The following is a 22,180-nucleotide window of genomic DNA, read 5'->3' as shown; positions in this document are numbered from 1 at the left end:
ACGATGTATTAGTATAGATAATGATACCAATCTGATATATATAGCTGGTACAACTACTATAGTAGCATTTGATCCTAACATTGGCAAGGTATGTTTTTGTAGTAACAACCTCTATTGATCTATTGTGATAACAACCAATATTGTAGATTAGGCAATATTGTGATAGATGTACATAATAGGTTTACAATGATATAAGTAGTAGGCCTTATTTGCCATATTATGATAGAAACATCTATTGTGGCAAATTATCAATTATCAAAAATTAAAAATGCACTTTCAGTCCTTATTGTGGCTTCATCTCTTGAAATGATTCTGATGAATGTAATTAATGTTTTACAACATGTTATATTGAACATATTGTAGGTTACTAACAATATAGATCTAAAGAATAATGAGAGTAATATTAGTATAAATAATGATGGTACTGGTATAGTTGATATACAGTATATACCAGATCTACAGGCATTATGTATCGCTGTTAGTGATGGTACTTTAATACAGTGGACTGTCTTTAATAATGAGGTAGGAGATAGCCTGAAATTCGTTAATATATTAAAGGGATGTACACCAAGTTAAAGAGAAATAATGCAGTTGTTGTTTGGACTGAATTTGCCAATCCTGATTGAGCTTGATCAGTGTTCAATGCATACTTACCTCTAATTCTTTGTATATATCCAAAGTAGTTGTACTATGAATATTAAAAAATTAACATATGAGGTTTAAATTTGATGTTGATCTGTATTTACAGTTAGAAGAAGTAGGATGTGTACCAAGTGGTATAAAAACCATGTGTTGGAGTCCAGATTTAGAACTTCTCATTTTAGCTACAGGTATAAAAGATATTTACCTTTCTTAATAATATTGAAGAGTCCACCAGTCTTAAGGGGTATTTGCAATAGTGAAGTCATAATCTGGTCAAGTGGAGCCTTTAACATAGATGGAAGTTTCCCAGCAGGATAATCTCTTGTGAATCCTTTGAATTGTAGGCTGATTCTGGAAAGAAAACTGAAGCAGAAGCCTTGATTAAAAAAAAGAAACTTTGATTGATGATTTAATGTTATAAGTTATATAATTTTAGGAGAAGAGAAGTTTATATTGATGACAAGAGAGTATGATCCTATTATAGAATCACCATTACAAGATGAACAGTTTGGAGAAGGTAGGCAGGACCAGCCTTAAATTTAACTAAATTATGTTGTTTGTGAGGAGATAGAGTTCATTTCCCCTTTTAAACAAAAGAATACTTCCAATGTTTTTAAGAATATTCTATTCTCAATGTATTTCTGATACACTGTTAATGTGTTTTTCGGTGCGGTTTGGTTTGATACAGAGCCAGTGCTTTAGAGAGCATATTTCATCAGCTATTGATATATATATATATATAAAGTCAACTCATAGTTACCCTAAATTGAAGACTTCTATTTTTTCAGCTGAATTTGTAACAGTTGGTTGGGGAAAAAAGGAAACTCAGTTTCATGGTTCAGCAGGAAAACAGGCAGCACAACAGAAACAGAAAGTATGCACTCCAGATTTTTGATAAATTCTCTTTCGACTTTTATCAGCTCGTATGATGTTTCAGTTCATGGAAATGAGAATGTAATTTAAGACATATGACAGTAAACAATCACTGCATGGTTTTTAGTTTAGATTGAAAAATAGCTTTGATTTAATACTTATAGGAAATAACTGTAGCTGTTGAGGGTGATGATTGTAAAACTAGAATTAGTTGGAGAGGAGATGATGGTCTTTATTTTGTTACCTCTTTTATCAATAAAAATACAGGTAGATTTTCTTTTGATATTAATCACACCGTTTGTTTTCAAGAACTGAAAAATGAGCTTCACAATAGTAGTGATAGTCTCAAGTTAAGTTGATGGAAATCTGCAGAGAATGTGTCAGTTACTTTTGTAGCCTCTCTTATGACTACTAATGCCGCTGTCCTGGCAGATTTCTCTCATTGCACCCTGCATGGCGTTGCCAGTCTTCATTAACTCAATAGGTAAAGAAAAGTAGATGTAAAACTCCATTCAACATTTTATTTCTTCTATGAATAGAAATTTTCTAAACAAAAAATACAAGACAGTTTACTACCATCCTTTTTTCACCAGATCGTTTTCAATATGTTAATGATTTGAATTGATATTTCAGGAGCTCGGCAATTAAAAGTATGGACAAGGGAAGGAACTCTACATTCTACCAGTGAACCAGTTGATGGTTTACAGCAGCCACTCAGTTGGAAGTAAGAAAATATTAGGATTATTGCCCTTGTCTTTCTTATGTATAAAATCAACAGAAGATGGACATTATTATTTCCTAATTACTTGAGGGTAAGAAGAGGTGCTGTGTGTATTATATAGGCCTATTATATTCACAATTATGTGATAAACACATTGTGAGTAGCTGGAATCTATCAGCAAGTAAATTTATATTAAGATGACCATAAACCTTTGAAATGTAGATTTTATTTTTGAAATATTTATTCAAGGCCAAGTGGAAGTTTGATAGCCTCTGCTAAAAAATCAGACAACAAACAAGAAATAATTTTCTTTGAGAAGAATGGATTAAGACATGGTGAATTTATTCTGCCGTTTCAAAATGGACAGATCAAGGTAATATAATTCTAGATGCAAAATATTTTATTAAGTACATGAACAGATGAAGTATTATTTCAGACTAAAAGAAATACAGTCATCTTAATGTTGGATTTGTCAAGCTCAAGATAAGCTATCCATCCATGACACTTTTCAGAGTGAATTTCTCATATCTAATTGATGTACAATCAATGAATCAAGTAAACATGTACCATTTGAAAAACTTAAGTGTTTGGTGTGTTTTAGGTAAAAGAGTTAATATGGAATATAGATTCTAGTATATTATGTGTTTGGTGTGAAGATATAGAACATAATTCTTATGGTAAATATCTCATTCAATTCAAGTCACATGACCAACCATTGAATTTAATTGGATGGCAGGAGTCTTTGGTTCGTGCAATTCGACTTAAACCAAGTGTGTTATGATGTGGCTACAGCAAAGGCTCTCAGATATTTTAAGCAGCTTTTTCTGTAGTATGGATCAGCTTTTTTGTAATTACAGTAAGCACAGATATCTTACAAAAATGTTTCTTTTCACTATTAAACCACAGAATTGATACCTCTATTGCTTGTAGTATTGCATCACAGAGCATAGATTGACTTAGAAATCACCCAGTCATAATGGAAATAGGCCCTCATTTACTAATATCCAATGTTTTTCAGTTCAACTGTGGACAGTAAATAACTATCATTGGTATTTAAAACAATCATTAATGTTTGGTGATAAAGAACAGGTGTCTGCTGTACACTGGGATCCCGAACATACCTACAGGTTACATGTTACTACCAGGGGAGGCAACTATCATCAATATACCTGGACATGGGTGACTAATAGTTCATCTGGTACTAGTGACAAAGATCAGGCTTTAGTTGGCGTCATAGATGGAAGTGAGTCTGCCATAAATGGCCTTTTTGTTGTTTATCCAATGTTACATTTAACTACGTATTCTCAAGATCTATATCCTGTCAAATTCACTCCTGCAAAACGTTTAATCCATATATCAAATGAAGCAGACAAAACTACAGTGTCACAAATCCTAAATATAAACAAGTATTTTTATGAAATAATGAGAATTATGATTGTGTTTTAGAGAATGTATTGATGACACCATTTAGAAAGATGGTAGTACCTCCACCGATGTCAGCCTACAATTTAACTCTACCTCAGTTTGTACAGCAAGTTATGTTTTGTCTAGAGGACCAGTATAGTAATAATATAGCTGTATTATTACAGGATAACACTGTAGCTTTCTACTCTTATCATATATCACAAGGTAAGTCTGAATAAATTTGACAATGTTAAGGATGTTCTGGAAAATTGACCATTATCATTTCTCTTAGCATGATTTATTAAACTGAAGGTAAAAGTTAGACTTAAAGTTTAAAAATACTCTAAATAACTGAGCTCTTGTCCTCTATTAATTGTTATAGTACTTGTTAGATTCTTAATATCTGTTACTGTAGTTATGGTGGGGATAAAATGTGCACCAAACGTTGATGATTTAAAAATAAGTCTGATCTGTTTTTGTTTTCTATGATATAGAGTTTATTTATGTATTATGTTATATTTATAGGTAAAGAATGTACTGGTGTTAATGTAACAGCTGCTGGTGGAACTGGGTTCTCTATCAAATGTCAACTTCCAGTATTTACTGGCATTTATCAGTAAGTTTTTATCATATTTACTGTTATATCTAGCATAATTATATTAACTAGCATAATGTATCCTCAATTTCCAACACATGATGTAGCATAGAGAATGAGAGATATAATTGTTCTTTGGAATGAATTTCTTAGTTAGTCAATAATTTCTATTAGAGTTTACATTAATTAATTAATAATTCCAGCCCATACAATTTATGATAATGTATTGATCAATTTATAATATTACAGTATAGAAGGTTTAGAATCTAGTCAACATCCACTGAGTTTATATCATACTATCTGGGTAAAATCAGATATTCTAGTACTGATAACTATCAGTGAGGATGGCAGTTGTTCTACTCTATATAAAACACATGTAAATTCTACCAATAACAAACTAGATGTAAAGTAAGTTAAAATAAAGATTTCTTATTTACTTTAGCAAGAGCATCATCACAATATTAAGATATTACGAACTTTGTCGTATACCTTGACATCAACATACATTGGTAACTTCGATTGTCTTATATTCCATATTTGCCCCGTGTGCTACAGGCTGTGCACAGTTGGAATCTAAAAGGAGCAGGCTGTCCTGGAAAAATCTCCTTCATTGCACCCTTCATTAGCCCACATGGTGCAGAAAAGTAGGATGTAAAACTCCATTCATTTCATTCCATAAATATTGCAGATGTAAGACTGATATAGAAAACCATGTTTATAATATCAGTAAATGTCAGGCCTCAGATAATCTGGTTTTACAACTTATAGATGGTACCTTGTTACAGTATGATCTAGGTAAGCTATACCATTATCTAGTTTATGATCTTCAGAATTCCTCCTTCAAACACATATTTATCTTTAGTTGTAGAAAAATCATGTGGCTGTTTTTTAATTCAGAATGTGATACAACATCAGAATTAAAGTGTTGTTGATGATTTCGTTCATTCTATATATTTTAGAGAGTGATAGTATTTTACCGTGGGTTGACAGTAATGGAGATGAAGTAAAGTTCCCGTCACCATGCTCTACTCTATCTGTATGTAAACTAGGGGGACAAGTAGTGGTCCTAGGTCTAACAGATAGATATAGATTTTATGTCAACAATATAGAGGTTGGTAAACAATACAGGCAAATAGTTATGATATTTTGACAGTAGGTTTTAAAAGTGGGGTTTAGCCTGTGAGACATTACTGTGGCTTCTTCTCAACCCCCTTACTAATTGATTGATAGAAGTGCTCCTGCATTTCGAATCAAAAAGTAAAAAAAAGTAGGCTGATTTCTAAAGTAATGTTATCCATTATCACTACCTGATTGCATTTTGAAGTAATTGACTCCAGTGCTTTTCAACAGTTGGAAATTTCCCTCAGTGCACACTTCCATACATTGTCTGCTACAAAAGTCCGATCAACATTTTCCCAACAATAGGATGTAAAACTCTATTTTATTTGATTAATTTTAGGTAGCATCTAATTGTTCATCATTTATAGTTCATTCTGAGTTTTTATTGTTAACTACATTGAGTCATACATTACGTTGTATTAATCTACATACACAGTTAAAAGGTTTGTGCTTTTCTTCTTTATATTGGCCTGACATGTATGATGGCTGAAATCGAACTTACTCTCAAATAAATCTGCAAAAATCTCAACCCGGGTAGAAAAATATTGAGACAACTTACTGTGAGCTAATTTGTTTTTCACAATTCAATTATATTTTGATCATTTTGTGATTTTTTAAAATTTATCCTTACCAAAATAGTACGTCTAGCTAAAGTCTTTCATTTTTACTCAACTGAGAATATCTTCAAAACCAATTTTTCAAATCAAATTCAAATTTATTAAATATATTTACCAGTAGCATAATAGAATGTTTATGTTTTTATAGATTTACCCAGTCTATCTGATGGTAAAGAACATCCGTTTGATGAATCAATACGACGTGTTGAGAGAGGATCTCGTATTGTTTTGGTCGTACCAGATGATATTAAACTAATATTACAGATGCCTCGTGGAAACCTGGAGGGAATTTATCCTAGAGCTTTAGTTTTATCTGCTGTTAGACACCATCTAGATAGGTATGTAATAGGACAGCAACAAAACCATAGCCCTGCGTTCACCAAAACAAAAAGTTTTGTTGTTTTCTTTTAAACGAGTTTTGTTATGGCCAAACCCTCTTGGCATCATTTTTTTTTTCAAATTATATTAACAATGAACAATAAAACTTAATTGGCTCAGATTAGTATAAGGAGCAATGAGTTTCACCATGTTTCTGAAGTACTGTATGTATCTTTGATTAACCAGTGAATATATATTGTAGGTTTGAATATAAGAAAGCCTATACTATAATGAAGAAACATCGTATTAATATGAACCTACTGTATGATCATAATCCTACTTTATTTTTAAATCATATTACTGATTTTATACAACAAATAGACCATGTGACAGATTTAAATATTATTGTTACTGGACTACAGTAAGTATAAGATGTTTTTGCTTAGTAGTTTTTTTGGGCGCCTAATTTTGTCCATACTTGCACAAATTTGGATGTCTATATTTCCAAGAACTTCTTATATGTTATATTCTTGTTGGACATGGATTTGTATTTGATTGAAACTTTGATAATTTGAGCAGAATCTGGGAGAGAGCAGTTATGGATTTACCATGTAATTACTCGTGATGGAAACATCATTGGAAAACTTTATACCATCATCATCTCTAACAAGTTCCGAGAGAAAAAAGATTTTAAGGGAGTAGGTACTGCGTTAGTCTGTCATGTCATGACAAAGTTTGAGATGACAAATGTTTTTATAATTTCAGAGAAGAAGATGTAACAGTGACAATGTATACAGCAGCTTATCAACAAACCAATCAGAAACAAGATAAGAAAGAAAGTGAAAGTAAAGTTGATGTTATCTGTGATTCGATTCGTTCAGCTTTAAATAAACTGGATGCTGATAGGTCAGTCTGATGTAGATTTAAAATTTTATTATTTCAAAATATTGTGTTTGACCTTTCTTTGAGCTACCTTGATTTGTTCTTTTATAGATTTTTAAACTACTATTTTAAGGTGCCCATTGGACAGATTGTTATTTTATTCATCTGGTTATATTTATTTTCAGGTTTTTATTGTCTATTCTGACAACATATGTAAGAAAAAGAAAACCTGAACTTGAAGCAGCCTTAGAATTAATACAACAGTTGAGAGGTATGTTGTAGGTTTATTGTATGTGATATTATAATATTATCATTTTAACACAGGGCTTTAGTTTATTTCTTTAGTGTTTTTCTTATATCAGACCCAACACCTGCATAACTACCTGTGAATGAACCCAGCAGCGACAGTGAGCAACTGTTTGTCTTGTTGAGAACTGCAGATTCAGCCAAACACATGTACAGCCAAACCATTAACCAAGACTGCTATTTGATGTTTGTCAATTGTTATTTATTGTAGAAAACCCAGTAAAGAATAAAACAGTGAGTGCCGAGGAAGCGTTGAAATATTTACTATTTTTAGTTGATGTTAATGAACTTTATAATGTAGCTTTAGGGACGTATGACTTCGACTTAGTTTTAATGGTAGCTGAAAAATCACAAAAGGTACATCTGGTATATTTTGTAGTCAGTTTCCTATATCTGATGTATTTTTGATTTTTCATTATCTTGACAAGGTGTTAACTTTTTACTGTCAAGCATTTTAGCAAGTAAATTGTTTTTAAGTTTTTTTTAATATTTGAAAAAATCGAAAAAAAATAATAAATGTATATAGAAGTAAAAATATTTTTCTTTTATCTTTTTTTTACGTTATTTCTTTTTTACTTTGCATAAAACATGTCAAGTATAACCTGGTAAAAGATCAAGCTTTACTACATATTATTCAATTCCCTTTCTGTATCTGTTGGTAGGACCCTAAAGAATATATACCATTTTTAAACGAATTACGTCGTTTAGAAGATAATTATAGAAAGTATAGTATTGATAAACATCTGAGACGGTTTAATAAAGCTTTACAACATATTTCACATTGTGGTAAGTACCATCAAAACATGAACATTAACAGTCATAGGCTCTGGGACTTTTATCAACAGCTAGATATTTAACTTTCATTTCTGCCAAGATATCATCATAATCAGTGTCTCCCCCAAATATTTGTCTGGACACAAGGAAACTTGGAGCTATGATTAGGTGTCTGCTTGTTAACCTGAAGGTGAACAGTATTATCTCAATGAGGTATTCAATGGTTGAGCTCAAGATCTTATTCATGTACGTACGTTGTTTTTTATTATAGGACCTAATCATTTTAACGAGTGTTTAAAGTTAATAGAAGATCAGAAGTTATATGTTGAAGGGTTAAAATGTTACCCCATTTCTTCCTCAGAATATAAAGTAAGGATTAATTTTATTCTTTTTACCCTTTCTGGTATCTTGAGGTTTGTATCCATGGTTCTCTGGTCCGAGAGCACCAGTTCCTGGTTTGGCTTCAAGCAAATAACTTAATAAGACATTTTGTATTTCATGATTTGTCTGGTGTAATGTTGACTGATTAATAACTTCAGTTAAGTTGGGTTATTGGATTATGAAACTAATTTTATCAAATTATAATTTGTAATTCTTGACGACCTGTGAATAAAATAGGAACAGAGGAAGAATCAGCTGATAAGGGAGCTCTGAAGAACCAAATCTAGCCTTGTAAATTATGAAAACGCCTCTCTATTATTTTAGAATATTGCTACAAACAATGGTAATTATTTACTAGAGAAAAACAGACAAGATGAGGCAGGTGTTATGTTTATTAAAGCTGAGGAATGGGAACTGGCTCTAGAAGCGTTTATAACCTGTAAAAACTGGTGTCAAGTATTCTGTATGACAGCTCTGTTAGGTTATACTGCTGATAGAGAGGCTGAGATAGGTAGAAAACTAGCAGGTAATTCTATAGACCTTATTCATACATGATTCATATTGAATTCAGAACAAGGTTAATATGGCACATTGGTCCATTTAGCTGAAAGGTTATTATGATAATTATTATTTTCATTTAGTTCATGTCACTTCCTTTTGACCTTGTCATTCCTTTCCATCTGGAATCATTGAATGTTTTACTCCTTGATTTTGGGGATTTTGATTTGGAGATTGCAGTTGAGATAGGCATTAGTAGGTGTTTTTTTTCTTGCGATCATGTGGTGATTATAACCTACAGACAGCTTTTAACGTACTGTTTAATACTACATGATGTCTGATTTCAGTTCAATTAAAAGAAAGTCGTCAACATCGAGAAGCAGCAGTTATATTTGAACAGTATGTTAAGGTAAGATTTTTACTCTATAGAAATCCTAGAATTTGATATCAGCTGTTTGTAACACTGTTCATAATGAAATACCAATGTCTAGTATCTTGTTAATTTGATAACAATATACTGATAGAAGTTAAATATACCTAGTTAAGTGATAAGTGAAATTAAAATGTTCTATTATTATAGGATATAGAAGAAGCAATAGTAACTTTGATAGAAGGAGAACAATGGGATGAGGCACTCAGATTGGTAAGTAACTAATTTTATTTATTTAATTGGTTCAAGCCATGGTATTATATTTTGATCATTTTTAATTACAAAATAAGATTTTGATCCAAACTTTGTGATAAGTGGCCAATTTTTGACAGTTAGTTCAGTAAGTCTTACTCAGGTTTACCATGTGTGTGAGTATTATATTCTTAATTATAAATCATTAAAGTTTATTCTTATACTCTTTTAGATGTACCGGTATAAAAGACAAGATTTTGTGGAGACTAATCTTAAACCAGCACTGGAAGAAAAAATAGCCAATGAGTTAGAATCATTAGAGAATTTAAAATCTGATTATATTAAATATAAAACTAGACTAGGTGTAGTGAGAAATACGAAGGAGAATGAAAGACTAGCTGTATTAGGTATGATTGATTTTACTTCATTTTACTTTTTAATTTCATTTATTGTTTATAATGTATATATATATATTTATAATTCCAAGGGTCTCTTCAATAGCTAGGTCTTGAACATTTGTTTTAGTGGAATTGCAGGATCAGCAGACATCTGACTGAAAATTGGAATTGTGAAAATCTATCAGTGTCAAGGATACACAAAATGAGATTATCAAACCTCTTGACATTCTCTTTTAGTTAATATACCAGGGTGAATTTTCCAGCATTGTACACTGCATGGCATTGGTCTAAGGTATATTCTGGTTTGTAATATAAATATATTTAATGTATGTATATTATAGAAGGTGGAGTGGGCAATATGGGGGATTCTGATCTGTTCTCTGATACCAGTAGTGCTGCAGGAGAGAGTGTACATAGTAAATATACATATGATTCCAGTAGGTCTACTGTCTTCAGTAAAATGACTGGGTAAGCAACTAAAAGTTTGTCAAGTACTAAACTGTTTACAGTTAAAGGGGCAACCTTCAATGTGACTCAGCTAATGCAGGATTTTCTTCAAAGTATTTCTATTTTCTGTTTCCTTTAACCAGAAAACTGTTTCAGACTAACATTGTTTCCTCAGATGATATATTTGGAAATTGTTTATTTGCAGCGTCATTTGAAAAACCATGAAAATATACCACACTAATTCCATACATTCTTCAGTTAATCAAGAGTTTATTGATCGATCATTTTGAATTATTTACTAAATTGCAGATTGAAATCTTCCTTGATTGAATGTTTTGGGGATGTTTTTTATTTTAATTTCTTTTATTATTTTGACAGGAAATCTCGAAAGAGAGGTTCAGTTAGAAAATGGAATCTAAAAGAAGGAAGTCAGTTTGAAGATTGTGCTTTGATTGAAGCATTAGCTAAAATTATTACAACTGTCACTGGCTTCAAAGGTTAGTTATTTAAACTTGTTTCTTATATTTCCTATAATACTTGGAAGAACTTCTAAATGAAATGTTATACTGCAATATGAGTTTGAAATTGAGCACCATGCAATAATTAAAAACAGAGTCATTGCCCTTGATTTGAAATTGTGATCTTAAATAGGCAAATGCTTTTATTATGACTATTTCAACCATTAAATCATTTAATCAAATATGCAATTATACATTTATTCATTCATTGTCATTTATTCATTCATTCATTTCATTCTCTCTCTGTATTTGTAGAAGATATAAATAGTTTATTAAAGATATTAGTACAGTATAATTATGATGATAAAGCTAGTGATATACAGGGAGAATATGATGAGTTATTAACTATAATAGATACTAGTATTGATGAGATCTGGTCTAATACAGGACAAACTACTGATACTGTAAGTATATATAAATATATATATTATATAGTAGACTATTTTAACTATCTGTGGTCCAAATTGATGTGTTAGCACAACAGATATTACAGTTGAGATTGTCTAAATAAAAAAAATAAATCCTTAAGTTTGCATTTCACAATATTTTGATTAATAGCTAGGAGTTATTGCCCTTGAAGTAGTCAAAATAACACTGATTAAGAACTTCGTTTCGTCACTAGCAGTTGAATAACTTATAAACTATATTTAACACCTAAATGTATATTAAGATTTCAATATTAATGATTGTAGGTATTAGGTCCAAATACAACAGCTAATTCTATAGCACAAGCTGTACAATCAGGTAGACAAACAACAGGTTCTACAGATAAATTAGGTAGGTATGAATTTTGATTCTTCATTTGTCTGGGTTATTTGAGATTATTTTGAAATCTTCTATTCTTGTATCGCATTCAGCATTTGTAATTACACTTCAATAGATTATGGTGTGTTGAATATAATCATTAGAATATTAATGGCCTATAGTTCATGTATGTGTTATTTGATTTGTGTAGCAAAGAGTCTCTGTAAGAACAGACCTGACAATGCCTTCTATATTATCATCATTATTATATATACTGTTATTTTAGACCCAGTACTGGCTGTACCACCACAATATAAAAAAGATGTAAGATGGAAATTACACATGGTACAATCATCTGATTCTTGATATTAACAACTTTTATGTTGTAATTTAAACAGTGCTACATTATATGATATAAACCTTGCCTGTGTATTGGTTGGTATTTGGGGATTTATCAGTTGTGTTTGACTGGAGCTGCAAAATATCTGACTGACTTCAAATGTTCAGACCTTCTTTAAGTTCAACTGGCTATGCTAGGCATGATGGAAACTTGGTGACAGATCTGAATTTTATTACTACTTTGTCAACCTAAATATCATCCTTTATGTATTGTTGAAAACAAAGGTTCAGTGTCATTATGTTGTAAGGGTCAAAGGCAATATCTTTAGAAGAATTTTAGTAACACAATAATATGGAATATTTTGATGAAGTACATTAAATGATACATTATGATCTACAAGTATTTGATTTATTTTTTATGTAAAATTTAAAGTTTATCAGTAACTAAAACATTGCACAAAATCTTAGGTTCACATTTTGAAAAGTCACATTACCAGCTGGTCCCTTGTGTGATATGGTTCACAAATATAAATTGATGTCATCTATCTCTGCATTGCAAAATCTGAAGGCTGTATGTCTGCATGCTTTTTTCTGTGGTGCTCCTAGACTTGTCAGGTCCGTAGCTACAGGGCGGCAACGGGGTGCAATGCCTCATATAATTCCAACTGACCATTTCCTTTACTGTAACTAAACACCATACTCCGGATATATCACTTGTCCCTCCAAACAATTACGTCTGACTAAACAATACCATTTGGTTACGGGTTTGACGACAGATTTTTGTGCGTTGAAAATGTTTAGCATATGAATTCTGGATGACATGACCCCAAAATAAAATATAAGGTGTTGTACACTGATTGTAGTTGAAAAAAAAAGGTGTCATAAAATGTTCAGGGCAGACTTGCCGAGAAGCAATGTTTTCTGGACGGAAGTTTGTTGTCTGCTTCTGGCTTTAGTTGGTGTCAAAACCAAGGTCGGCTAGAGTCTCAATGACGTCATTTCGTTCCATCTCGGCCAGTAAGTCTGTGAGTACTTCCAGGGTAACTTCAGGTTGTCTTGAGCACCAGATATGGAGAACTGCTCCACAAGGATTCTGAGAATTCTTAAATCTAATCATATCAACATCTGTTACAGTTAACCCTAGCAAACCTGGATAAAAAAATAATAATACACTTGTTTTATAGGCCAAAGTAATGTTTAAAAAAATTTATCTTTATGTGTATCGCGGCCTTTAATGAACATTCATTTGCATCGTTCCAATTGTCAGTCAGATTTCTGTGGTACCTATTCTTATAGGAATTGTGGTATCACTTTTGCAAAAGCGTTTGTGATAGCAACGTCATGAGACGCTTAGATTAAGTGGAATTGCAAGAACAACCGACCTTAGACTGATAAATTGAGAATGGTAAAAATCGATGATATCAGTGTCACAGATACACATAAAAATTGAAAAAACCCTCTTTACAATCGTTGGATAAGAGACAAATTTGTATGCCATTATCAGTTAAGAAAGCATCATGTAGTTCCTTTCAAATTCTGAGTATTCTCACCTGCTAACAAGGTCCAGTCGTGACCCAGAGGATTTGGTGGGTTAAGAAAATCACAGATAGTAGTAAAGACATGGTTGGGTAGCTCTAGTATATGTTGTTCTCTCAGATTCTTTACTCTGTGTTTATCAACTGATATATTAGATAGACCGACTTCCTTCTGGTTATTGTTATCTATTGGAAGGATCTGAATTGATAAAATTATAAATTCAAAGCAGGGAGTCACCACCTAGGAAGATTGGACTGATGACCAGTTTATTAAGTAGACCACAAGTTAGGCAACGGGATCAATAATTGGTGACCGTAGCCCAGTTGGTTCTACTCTTGGATCTCAATGTAGCAGCTGAATGATGCTGACTTGCCTCTGGATCCGTGAGATCAATATTTTCAAGCGTTCAATGTGGATAGACGAGCATGATTTGCTTCATTGGTGCAGTTCGTATGGGTCTGTACATATTAAGAGTACATGAATCATGATTGGTGTGCCATAACCTGTCCTCTACACGATCATACAATCAAGATCTTACCTGATCAAATCTCAGTTTAACTTTTCTACCACAACAAAGAAATTCTGATTTACAATGATTAGGACTGCTGATATCGCCTGTAGTACTGGTAATAATTGGTAGTAGATGATTCTGAAAAATATCAGACGTGGGTATTACAGAGGGCAATGTCCAGTCAAGTTGACGGGGTGGTGAGGAGACACCCTCTGAATCGCAACCATCACCATAAATTCTCATCAACCAAGTTTTATACCACCGCAACCCCTAACCCACCAGTTCCCAACCTGGGGTGTTTTCACCCTCTGTGTGTGGGACTAGGGTGTCAGGGGTGTGGCCAACTGGTGTATGAAAAGACTTTATTTTGAATTGAGAGAGCACATCACATTTTTGGGGGTGTGGAAGGTCCAGGTGATTGCTCCAGGGGTGAGGAGGCTGAGAAAGGTTGGAAACCACTGACCTAACCGTACCAAAACTTTTCACCGTCCTAAAACTAAAAACATGACCCAATTACACACAGAAACTTTGGAATATCCAATTTACCGTCATCGTTCACCTATATGAGAGAATTAGGTAACAAATCAGGCCACACTTATTTATTTTATAGTAGAGACGAAGCGATTGATATATTTAAGGGCTTCTGATCCGTACAAAAGCTGTATTGATCGCAAGAGAAGTACCCAATAAATTATCTAACACTCGAGAACATCAATAAATCAAATACCTTAATATAACATTACCATATGGTGTACTCTAAAATTACTAGAAACCGCTGGTTTGAATTTGATACACGTGTAAGAATACATTTATACAAAGTCAAGGGATGTAGGTCTCTAAATATCCACAAGCTTGGGTAATGATGTTGGTTGTTAGTGACTTTTGTTCTAAAATTATGTCAAGGAGGAATATTAGACGACCATTTATAACCAAAAATCTGATTTTGGGCCGGAAGAGAGAATACTTTAAAAGGGTAGAAATAACGTCATATAACGCTCAGTTTTGGTGGAACTTCAATAACTTCTACTCATAAAGATTTAAGAAAACCTTTGAAAGTTTATTACAGGTAAACACTACAATAAATTGACCCGGATATGGCTATAGTAAACAAATAATGACCATAGAGCAGCCAAAACATTCCTATGGTCAGTGGCGGCACAATATGGAAAGGGGGGACATTTCTAACAAATATAAAAAAATGCTTTTTATAGGTTTCTTCCCAAATATATGTATCAGAATGCACTAAATAAACCCTTGTCCCTTTTTCGGATGGGGAGGGGGGGGGGGGGGGTGAGAGAGAGAACCCTTCCAGACAGCAAGAACTCAACCTCGACAGTGGACCAAATTATTTCAGTCTGTTTCCAATTTGTACCCCCAATGCCCGGAAACTGGAGCTGCCACTGTCTATGGTTAATATTAGCTCTATAGGTGATATCTCATTATATTTCTCACGTAATGCAACTAACTGTTCAGGTGAACCACAAATAGAGCATAGATAAAATATAACTCGTCTATTGTAATGATTATAACAATACGTGTTTGTTTGATTATGATCAAATTTCTTCTAACATTAAATCCTTCACCTATCTTTGTACTATTTCCTTGTCGACTACTACAGTCTTCGTACAATCGAATTGTTTGACGAAGTTTGACGACAGTAAATTTTAAATAAAGGCTTCATAAGTGTTGTGGTGATCTTAGAATACCATTGCAAGATGAAAAGATAATAGTTTTTTGGGGTTTTTTTGGTTTTTTTTTACAGAAATTTCAAACCTAGATTGTACTCCCGTTTTGTCCTAAACATGTGTATCCGTTTTAGAAGATTTTTGTTTTAAACGGACAATAGAATCATATATCGAAAGTCAAAAGAAAATACTTATAAATCACACAAGACACTAGCACTTAAATATTATGTAGGTCAAAAAACTTATTAAGTACCCTATTGCTTGTTTTTGTTTGTCCAGGTGTCCTTATTACTAACATATATCAGCATTTGAAAAATAAAATATCGGCCCAAATGATACACATGCCATGGCGTTTATTTTGCCTTTTAGTATGCATTAATATTGTTTGATCGACAAGCTCTAAATATAGAAGGATTTAATTTCTGGGTAATGGAGATGATTAAAAAAATTTCATCCGAATACAAAGATCCGGTTATATACAAAAAACCTCGTGATTGGTTATCATCTGACAACCAGGAAGAGTCTGATGTTTGCTAACTTTGGTTTGTTAAGTCCAACTGTCCTAGATAAACCGGGACATACACTATACAGTATCTTGTGGACAAAATGACAGCATCTTTTTTGTCGTGAGATTCAGCAATGACAAATCATAAATATACCAAATAAGCCTACCAGTTACTGAACACTTGGAAAATGCTGTCTCATAACTGACAAGCACAATATTATGAGTTCTATTACATGGTCTGGAAGAAAGAGCATTATGTCTTTCCTGGTTAATAGCAGCTACTGCAATCATCCCCATTTTAAACAGGGGACTGTGATAGAAGCACGTCATACAGATCCCTGAGTAGTGCCTCGAATTAGGGTATCTTTTGCTCCGTCTTCTGTCACAGAAAATAAATACAGTTTTCAATACTTACCGAGTAATTGCCATCATGGGGTGGCGGAAGGTGACACAATACTCCTAGCGATAAGGAACACATCTTGAAGTCCTGCTTTACGATGATACTGAGACATTGCCAAATAGCCAACACAACTGGTGAAATACTGTTCTTAACATCGTCACGCACCACAATTTTGATCAGATCATATAATCCAGTTTGGTCATCCCTAATTAGCTCTAGCTGATAGCAGACCTTACCCCGATACGTTAGGACGGCTTTACTCTTACACACATTGGGATAAGAGTCATCACGCATTAACGATTCGTCAAACGACACACAAACACAAACAAGACGAGAAAACAACACTTGTGGAAAATATGGTTGGCACTTAATGTAAAGAATTTGATCTTCTGGACACTCCGTCCAACATAGGTCCTGGTACGGAAGCACTTCCGGTAAACACGAAGGAATGAGAAATGATATTGACGAATCTACATCCTCCGATAAAAAAATAGACGAGATCTTACAGATAAGGTTAAACCGGGCTAAGGCCTCTATAACATGTTCTTTAGTATTACCCTTGGAATGGTCTTCGAAAATATGATCGAAGAGCTGCATGGAGCAGATGCCGTGGTCTTGCAAAACAGACCAATCTGCGACTAGATGTGAGGATCGTTCACTGATCCGCGGAATATTTATGATATGACAAAGAATGTTCAATAAAGCTTTGGGATCAAATATAATGAGGTCACATTGGTTTGTATCGTCATTTCGAAACATCACTTCACCAGTTCTCTGAAAAACATTCAGCATTTCTGAAAACTCCTGATCGGTTTTAAACCAAAGACCCATTTCTCGACACAATGCCACCACATTACCGAATGTATCGTACAGTGTATTGAGAGCTCGATAATGTTCGATAATATTAAAAAAGAAAAAGAATTTCACTGGAAACTCCTTCCGGAAGGTCAGATCCGAAGTCTGTTGTGTGATCATCTCCCGGAGATTTTTATGGTCGGTGTCATGGATGTTTCTAATGGAATTCTCTACCGGAAATAACGGAGTATCATCGTGGTTCCAAACTAACATGTTTTGGTAAGACCGGGGCAACTGTCGTTTTAATTCTTTGGCAATTTCTTCAACTTTACACTTTGAGAGCTTCGGATCGTCGCGGCGAGTTCCAACCAAGAATACGCGTGTTTCGGGATATCGGTTATGAAGTCGAATTGATTGTAGCCATTGGATGATATCCTGATAGACCTTCCTGAATTCCACAGCAGCTTCAACTAAACTAAACACCAGAAGATAAACACATTGCCCAGTCATATACACATGATGAGCATCATAATACAAAGGATGGCCAGCAAAATCTCGAACAACGAGTTTCAACCGCGGCGATTTTGTACGAGCACTGATCACTTTGCTTGGGTGATTGACACTTCTGTTCTCTTTAACTGTTTTTGATGCTTTTGCTTTCAAGTACGCAAAGAATTCCAATTCTAAGATTATACAAATAACGACTAACACCCTGGGAATGCTCACAGACAGCTTCCAACCATATAACGTAGCCAAAATTGCTCCTGGTACAAGGCCAAGTACGTGTCGAAATAGTCTCCGACCACGCGTACTTGATGACATTGCTGACAAGTACACGTTTAAGTTACAATAAAAGTTTTGTCCTACTTTTAAACCAACATTATGAAGGACGCCATTACAGGTAGCAAGAGTAAGAGTTATTCCCCAAAGAGGTTTATATGCACATAACACCACAAGACATGTGGCTAAGATAGTAATTACCCTTCTATTCCAAAAATTATGAAGCACAAGACCAACAAGACATCCTAAAAGAAGCAGAAGTACTCCTGGATCACTTACGGGACATTTTGTCAAATACATTTCTGGCTCGGGGGAATCACACAAACAGAAATAGCACAAGAGTCCTACTCCTAAAGACAATCCCAGAAACACACTTTCAAAGAGTTCCAGAGCTAGTACATACACAAATAGAATGACTGTTGTAAACACTACAGACCAATTGTGATCGAACTCTAAATCTGATCTCAAATTCCATCTGAACCAGGCTGTCGTTAGCACAACCAAATGGCGAATACCGACCGCTATTCCTGGACCTTCTGTTAATCCAAAGGTATAACTTGATACACCAAAAATTAAATTCATTAATATTCCGAACCAAGGAATCCAATAAGTCTGGTGAATGTTAGAACACATGATGAAAAAACACAGTGCCAGTAAAGTAATAATGCAGATCTTGATACAAACGATCAAAGGGGCTAATCTATGTTTCGTGGCTTTGTCTTCGGTTCGCTTCAAGCGTATCATCACATGTTTTCCAAGAATTTCATCATATTCATTAGCATTCGCTTTCCGGATATCCAGCTTGCACCAAGGAAGCGAAGGGTTGGGTTCGAGTCCGGTGGTATCAACAAGTTCATGATCAACACCGACTGTGCTCTCTTCGTGTTCGTTGAATGGATCATTCGAAAGGAGTTTTCTAAGACTTGTTTTGCCTTGTCTTTCTCGACCGACAATGTTCACCACCAATCTGTAAGATGTGTCTGTATCGTAGTTGATGGCCTCTTGTTCTGCTTTCCTCCCCTCCGGACCAGTGATGAAGGCCATACCAGGTGTCAGACTCATCTGGTAAATTGCTTTTTGTTCTGCTGCCTGCATCTTTCATTATTATTGCTGAAATACATAAACAGGGGTGGTCAACCTTCGCATTGGGTATTATTATTGAAGGTATTCTTCTCTAGAAGAAATGGTCACAAGAAGAGAACATTTTGGCTACAGTCGGGCCGCGTTAAACCGACCGCCAACAATCTGAAAAAACCGATATTCGTAGGCATTTAACTGGAAACGGAATGCTTGTTTATCATGAAAAAAATGATTGGTTGTATTTGGTAGAATGTGACATTGAATATACAATGTGATTCTTTTATGGTTATTTCTTAAACAATTTGCCGTATACCAACCTATGTAAGGGTACCTGTTGAATGTCTCCCGGTGATTGTATTCGATAAGAGATATTGACTAACCCCAGTAAGATGTTCACCACATTTGATACTCGACAAAATCTTAATCAGCGTGAAATAACAGGAAAGAACCTATCCCAATAGTGATGATTTTGAGTTGATATATTTGTATGGAGTCAGGGCTACCACATACGTCAGTACGTCAATGAGTTCGCCACTCCGTCAATGAGTTCGCCACTCCGTCAATGAGTTCGTCACTACGTCAGTGAGTTCGCATTGGTTGCATGATGGGGTCGTGAGAAATAATAACTCTTGTGAAATTTCAATCTAAACACTCTTCTATCCTTTCCATTTTAAAATCATTTTAGTTCAAATGCAAAGTTCTAAACACATATAGTGAATATGTCCTACTTTTCTCTGTCTATTTGTGCTAAGGTAACAAATAGCGACTCTTTTTTTAGATTCCACCCATCAGGACATCGACATTTAATAATGAAAATTGGAAATTTTGCGTTTTACCCCGACCATTTGTTTAATAAGCACCGAAAAGGCTAATCCAGATAACCGTCCTTGGTGATAAAGGAGTTTTAAAAGGTGTAAGATCTCCTTCACTATTTGATTAAAAGTACTCGGGTTGACCTTGTCAGGGTGTTTGTATATAATGTTGACATACTGGTATAAAATATAAATCATCTTGACCTCAATTCACATAACTGGGGGGTTCACCGTATTTCAAATGGTAATGTGAATGAATCATTGAATAAATATGTTATTTGTACATATTTATCTTCTGATGAAAACTGTATTATGATTACACAAGAGAAAGGAAGACTTGTAATCCCATTATCAATAGATCAAACTAACATTGCAAGTAATACACAATGCATAAAACAAACCTTGTTCTTGGGGATGCCTTTAATAGAGGATGTCTAATATGCTAAATATGGAACTCCAATGGAAAACTGAAACCATACAAAATAAATGATTGTGAATTGAAGTCCTATTGCCTCTCAATTCTCAATTCTGTCACATATGATTCAACTCTTGAATATCTCATTAATAAGATATGCCGTTGACAAAGTACACTAGGTATACTAATCATATTAAACTTCTATATATCGTGATATAGTTGTAAATTGGCAAAGATAATGTCTAATAGATTTAATATGGAACGGGGCCTTAATTATAACAAAATATTAATTAAATAATAATATAGCCTTACCTATTTTGATTGTATTTACTAGCTGCAGTTACAGTTTAATTCTAACAAATGTTTTTTTTAATACAATCATATACTTTATTTGACGCAATTGATATAATCCTTTCATCATAACCGCACAATGACATTAAATCTAAAATGTGAAATCGTCACAATAAAGCCTACCCTGAACTTATAAGCTACTGCAAGTCAAAAAGGGTTATTTGAGTTCTCCATGGTATATTACCCTCAAGCTGCAACGCGTAAAAAGGGTCACAATAATGGAACCTTTTGGAATGTTACACAGAGCAAGTGAAAAAATAGATGTCTTACCTCTTCTTCTCATCTATTATAAGCGTCTGATTGTATCCTATTGTTGTCTCAACAAGACACGCGAGGACTGCTAGTGTTGCAATTGTGGAAAATCCAAAGTCGTAAATAATCTATTTTTATCACACTTTACGTGAAATGAATTAAAGGGATCTAGTCCTCGAAATTTTTTCCATGTGCACCTTTCCTGATCTGAGGGCAGATTTCATCCAAACGTCATAATATCGTATAATGTAATATAATTTAATTCAAACGAGAATATTAATCAGCTTGGAATTTTAGTCAGGACTATCATAGATGAACCGAACCCGAAAAATGAACTAGAATTACAGGAACCACTGACGTCATAATGGTACAAATATATACATGTACATTGTATAGTGTTGACGGTACACACACTTGTTTCTAAAACATTCGTGGTTAGTGAGGTAACGTGTAAATCTAGACATATTCAGCATATGTCTGTCACTATCTTGAAATACTAGCCATGTTGACCTACAGACACCTGAACACCAGCTGGGGGTATGTAGCTACCATTACAAACCCCTTGAGTCAACAAACTTATAGATAAACTGTACAGGATACCGTGATGTAGTCTATACCCTATTTTTCGAAGGGAGGCGACAATATTTATACTGGTATTATAACATGCAGCCCCAGCAGTAGGGGTTACAGGAGAATCGTCCTGTAAAGTTACAAAAGAACACCAAGAGACACTAAAGAAATCTTCTGGAAAGCAATTAGTGCTTCCGAAAGTCGGCCCGGTATCGCCTTTCAATCCCTATTATCCCTTTAACTTTCACAGTGGACCCTTTGGTAGGACGTACTTTGAGACATAGGGTGCT

At 34.0% G+C, this 22,180-nt stretch overlaps 2 protein-coding genes across 2 annotated transcripts; one reads left to right on the top strand and one right to left on the bottom strand.

Annotated features, from left to right (window-relative positions):
- Positions 1-429: 429 nt before the first annotated feature.
- Positions 430-12,225, top strand: LOTGIDRAFT_112482 (hypothetical protein; the record flags this gene model as incomplete). The annotated part of the gene is made up of 31 exons (XM_009050600.1): positions 430-522; positions 749-830; positions 1,079-1,159; positions 1,431-1,516; positions 1,680-1,782; positions 2,149-2,239; positions 2,486-2,609; positions 2,838-2,913; positions 3,255-3,479; positions 3,683-3,865; positions 4,166-4,256; positions 4,485-4,643; positions 4,924-5,030; positions 5,195-5,346; positions 5,695-5,797; positions 6,120-6,309; positions 6,552-6,710; positions 7,055-7,195; positions 7,357-7,442; positions 7,689-7,834; positions 8,140-8,263; positions 8,523-8,620; positions 8,957-9,158; positions 9,478-9,539; positions 9,711-9,773; positions 9,985-10,159; positions 10,492-10,618; positions 10,976-11,094; positions 11,371-11,519; positions 11,808-11,892; positions 12,152-12,225. Coding segments are annotated over 31 exons (3,756 nt in total), but the record flags the coding sequence as incomplete, so codon positions are not given.
- Positions 12,226-13,150: 925 nt separating this feature from the next.
- On the bottom strand, positions 13,151-19,505 carry LOTGIDRAFT_158021 (hypothetical protein; the record flags this gene model as incomplete). Its single annotated transcript, XM_009050599.1, has 4 exons — positions 13,151-13,347; positions 13,749-13,932; positions 14,273-14,383; positions 16,851-19,505. The coding sequence occupies 4 exons, from the start codon at positions 19,503-19,505 to the stop codon at positions 13,151-13,153; spliced, it is 3,147 nt and encodes a 1,048-aa protein (XP_009048847.1).
- Positions 19,506-22,180: the final 2,675 nt, after the last annotated feature.

This window comes from Lottia gigantea (genome assembly GCF_000327385.1).
Source record: "Lottia gigantea unplaced genomic scaffold LOTGIsca_15, whole genome shotgun sequence".
NCBI lineage: Eukaryota > Metazoa > Mollusca > Gastropoda > Lottiidae > Lottia > Lottia gigantea.
Note: the sequence above shows the minus strand (reverse complement) of the source record. Positions and strands in the feature narration are given on the sequence as shown.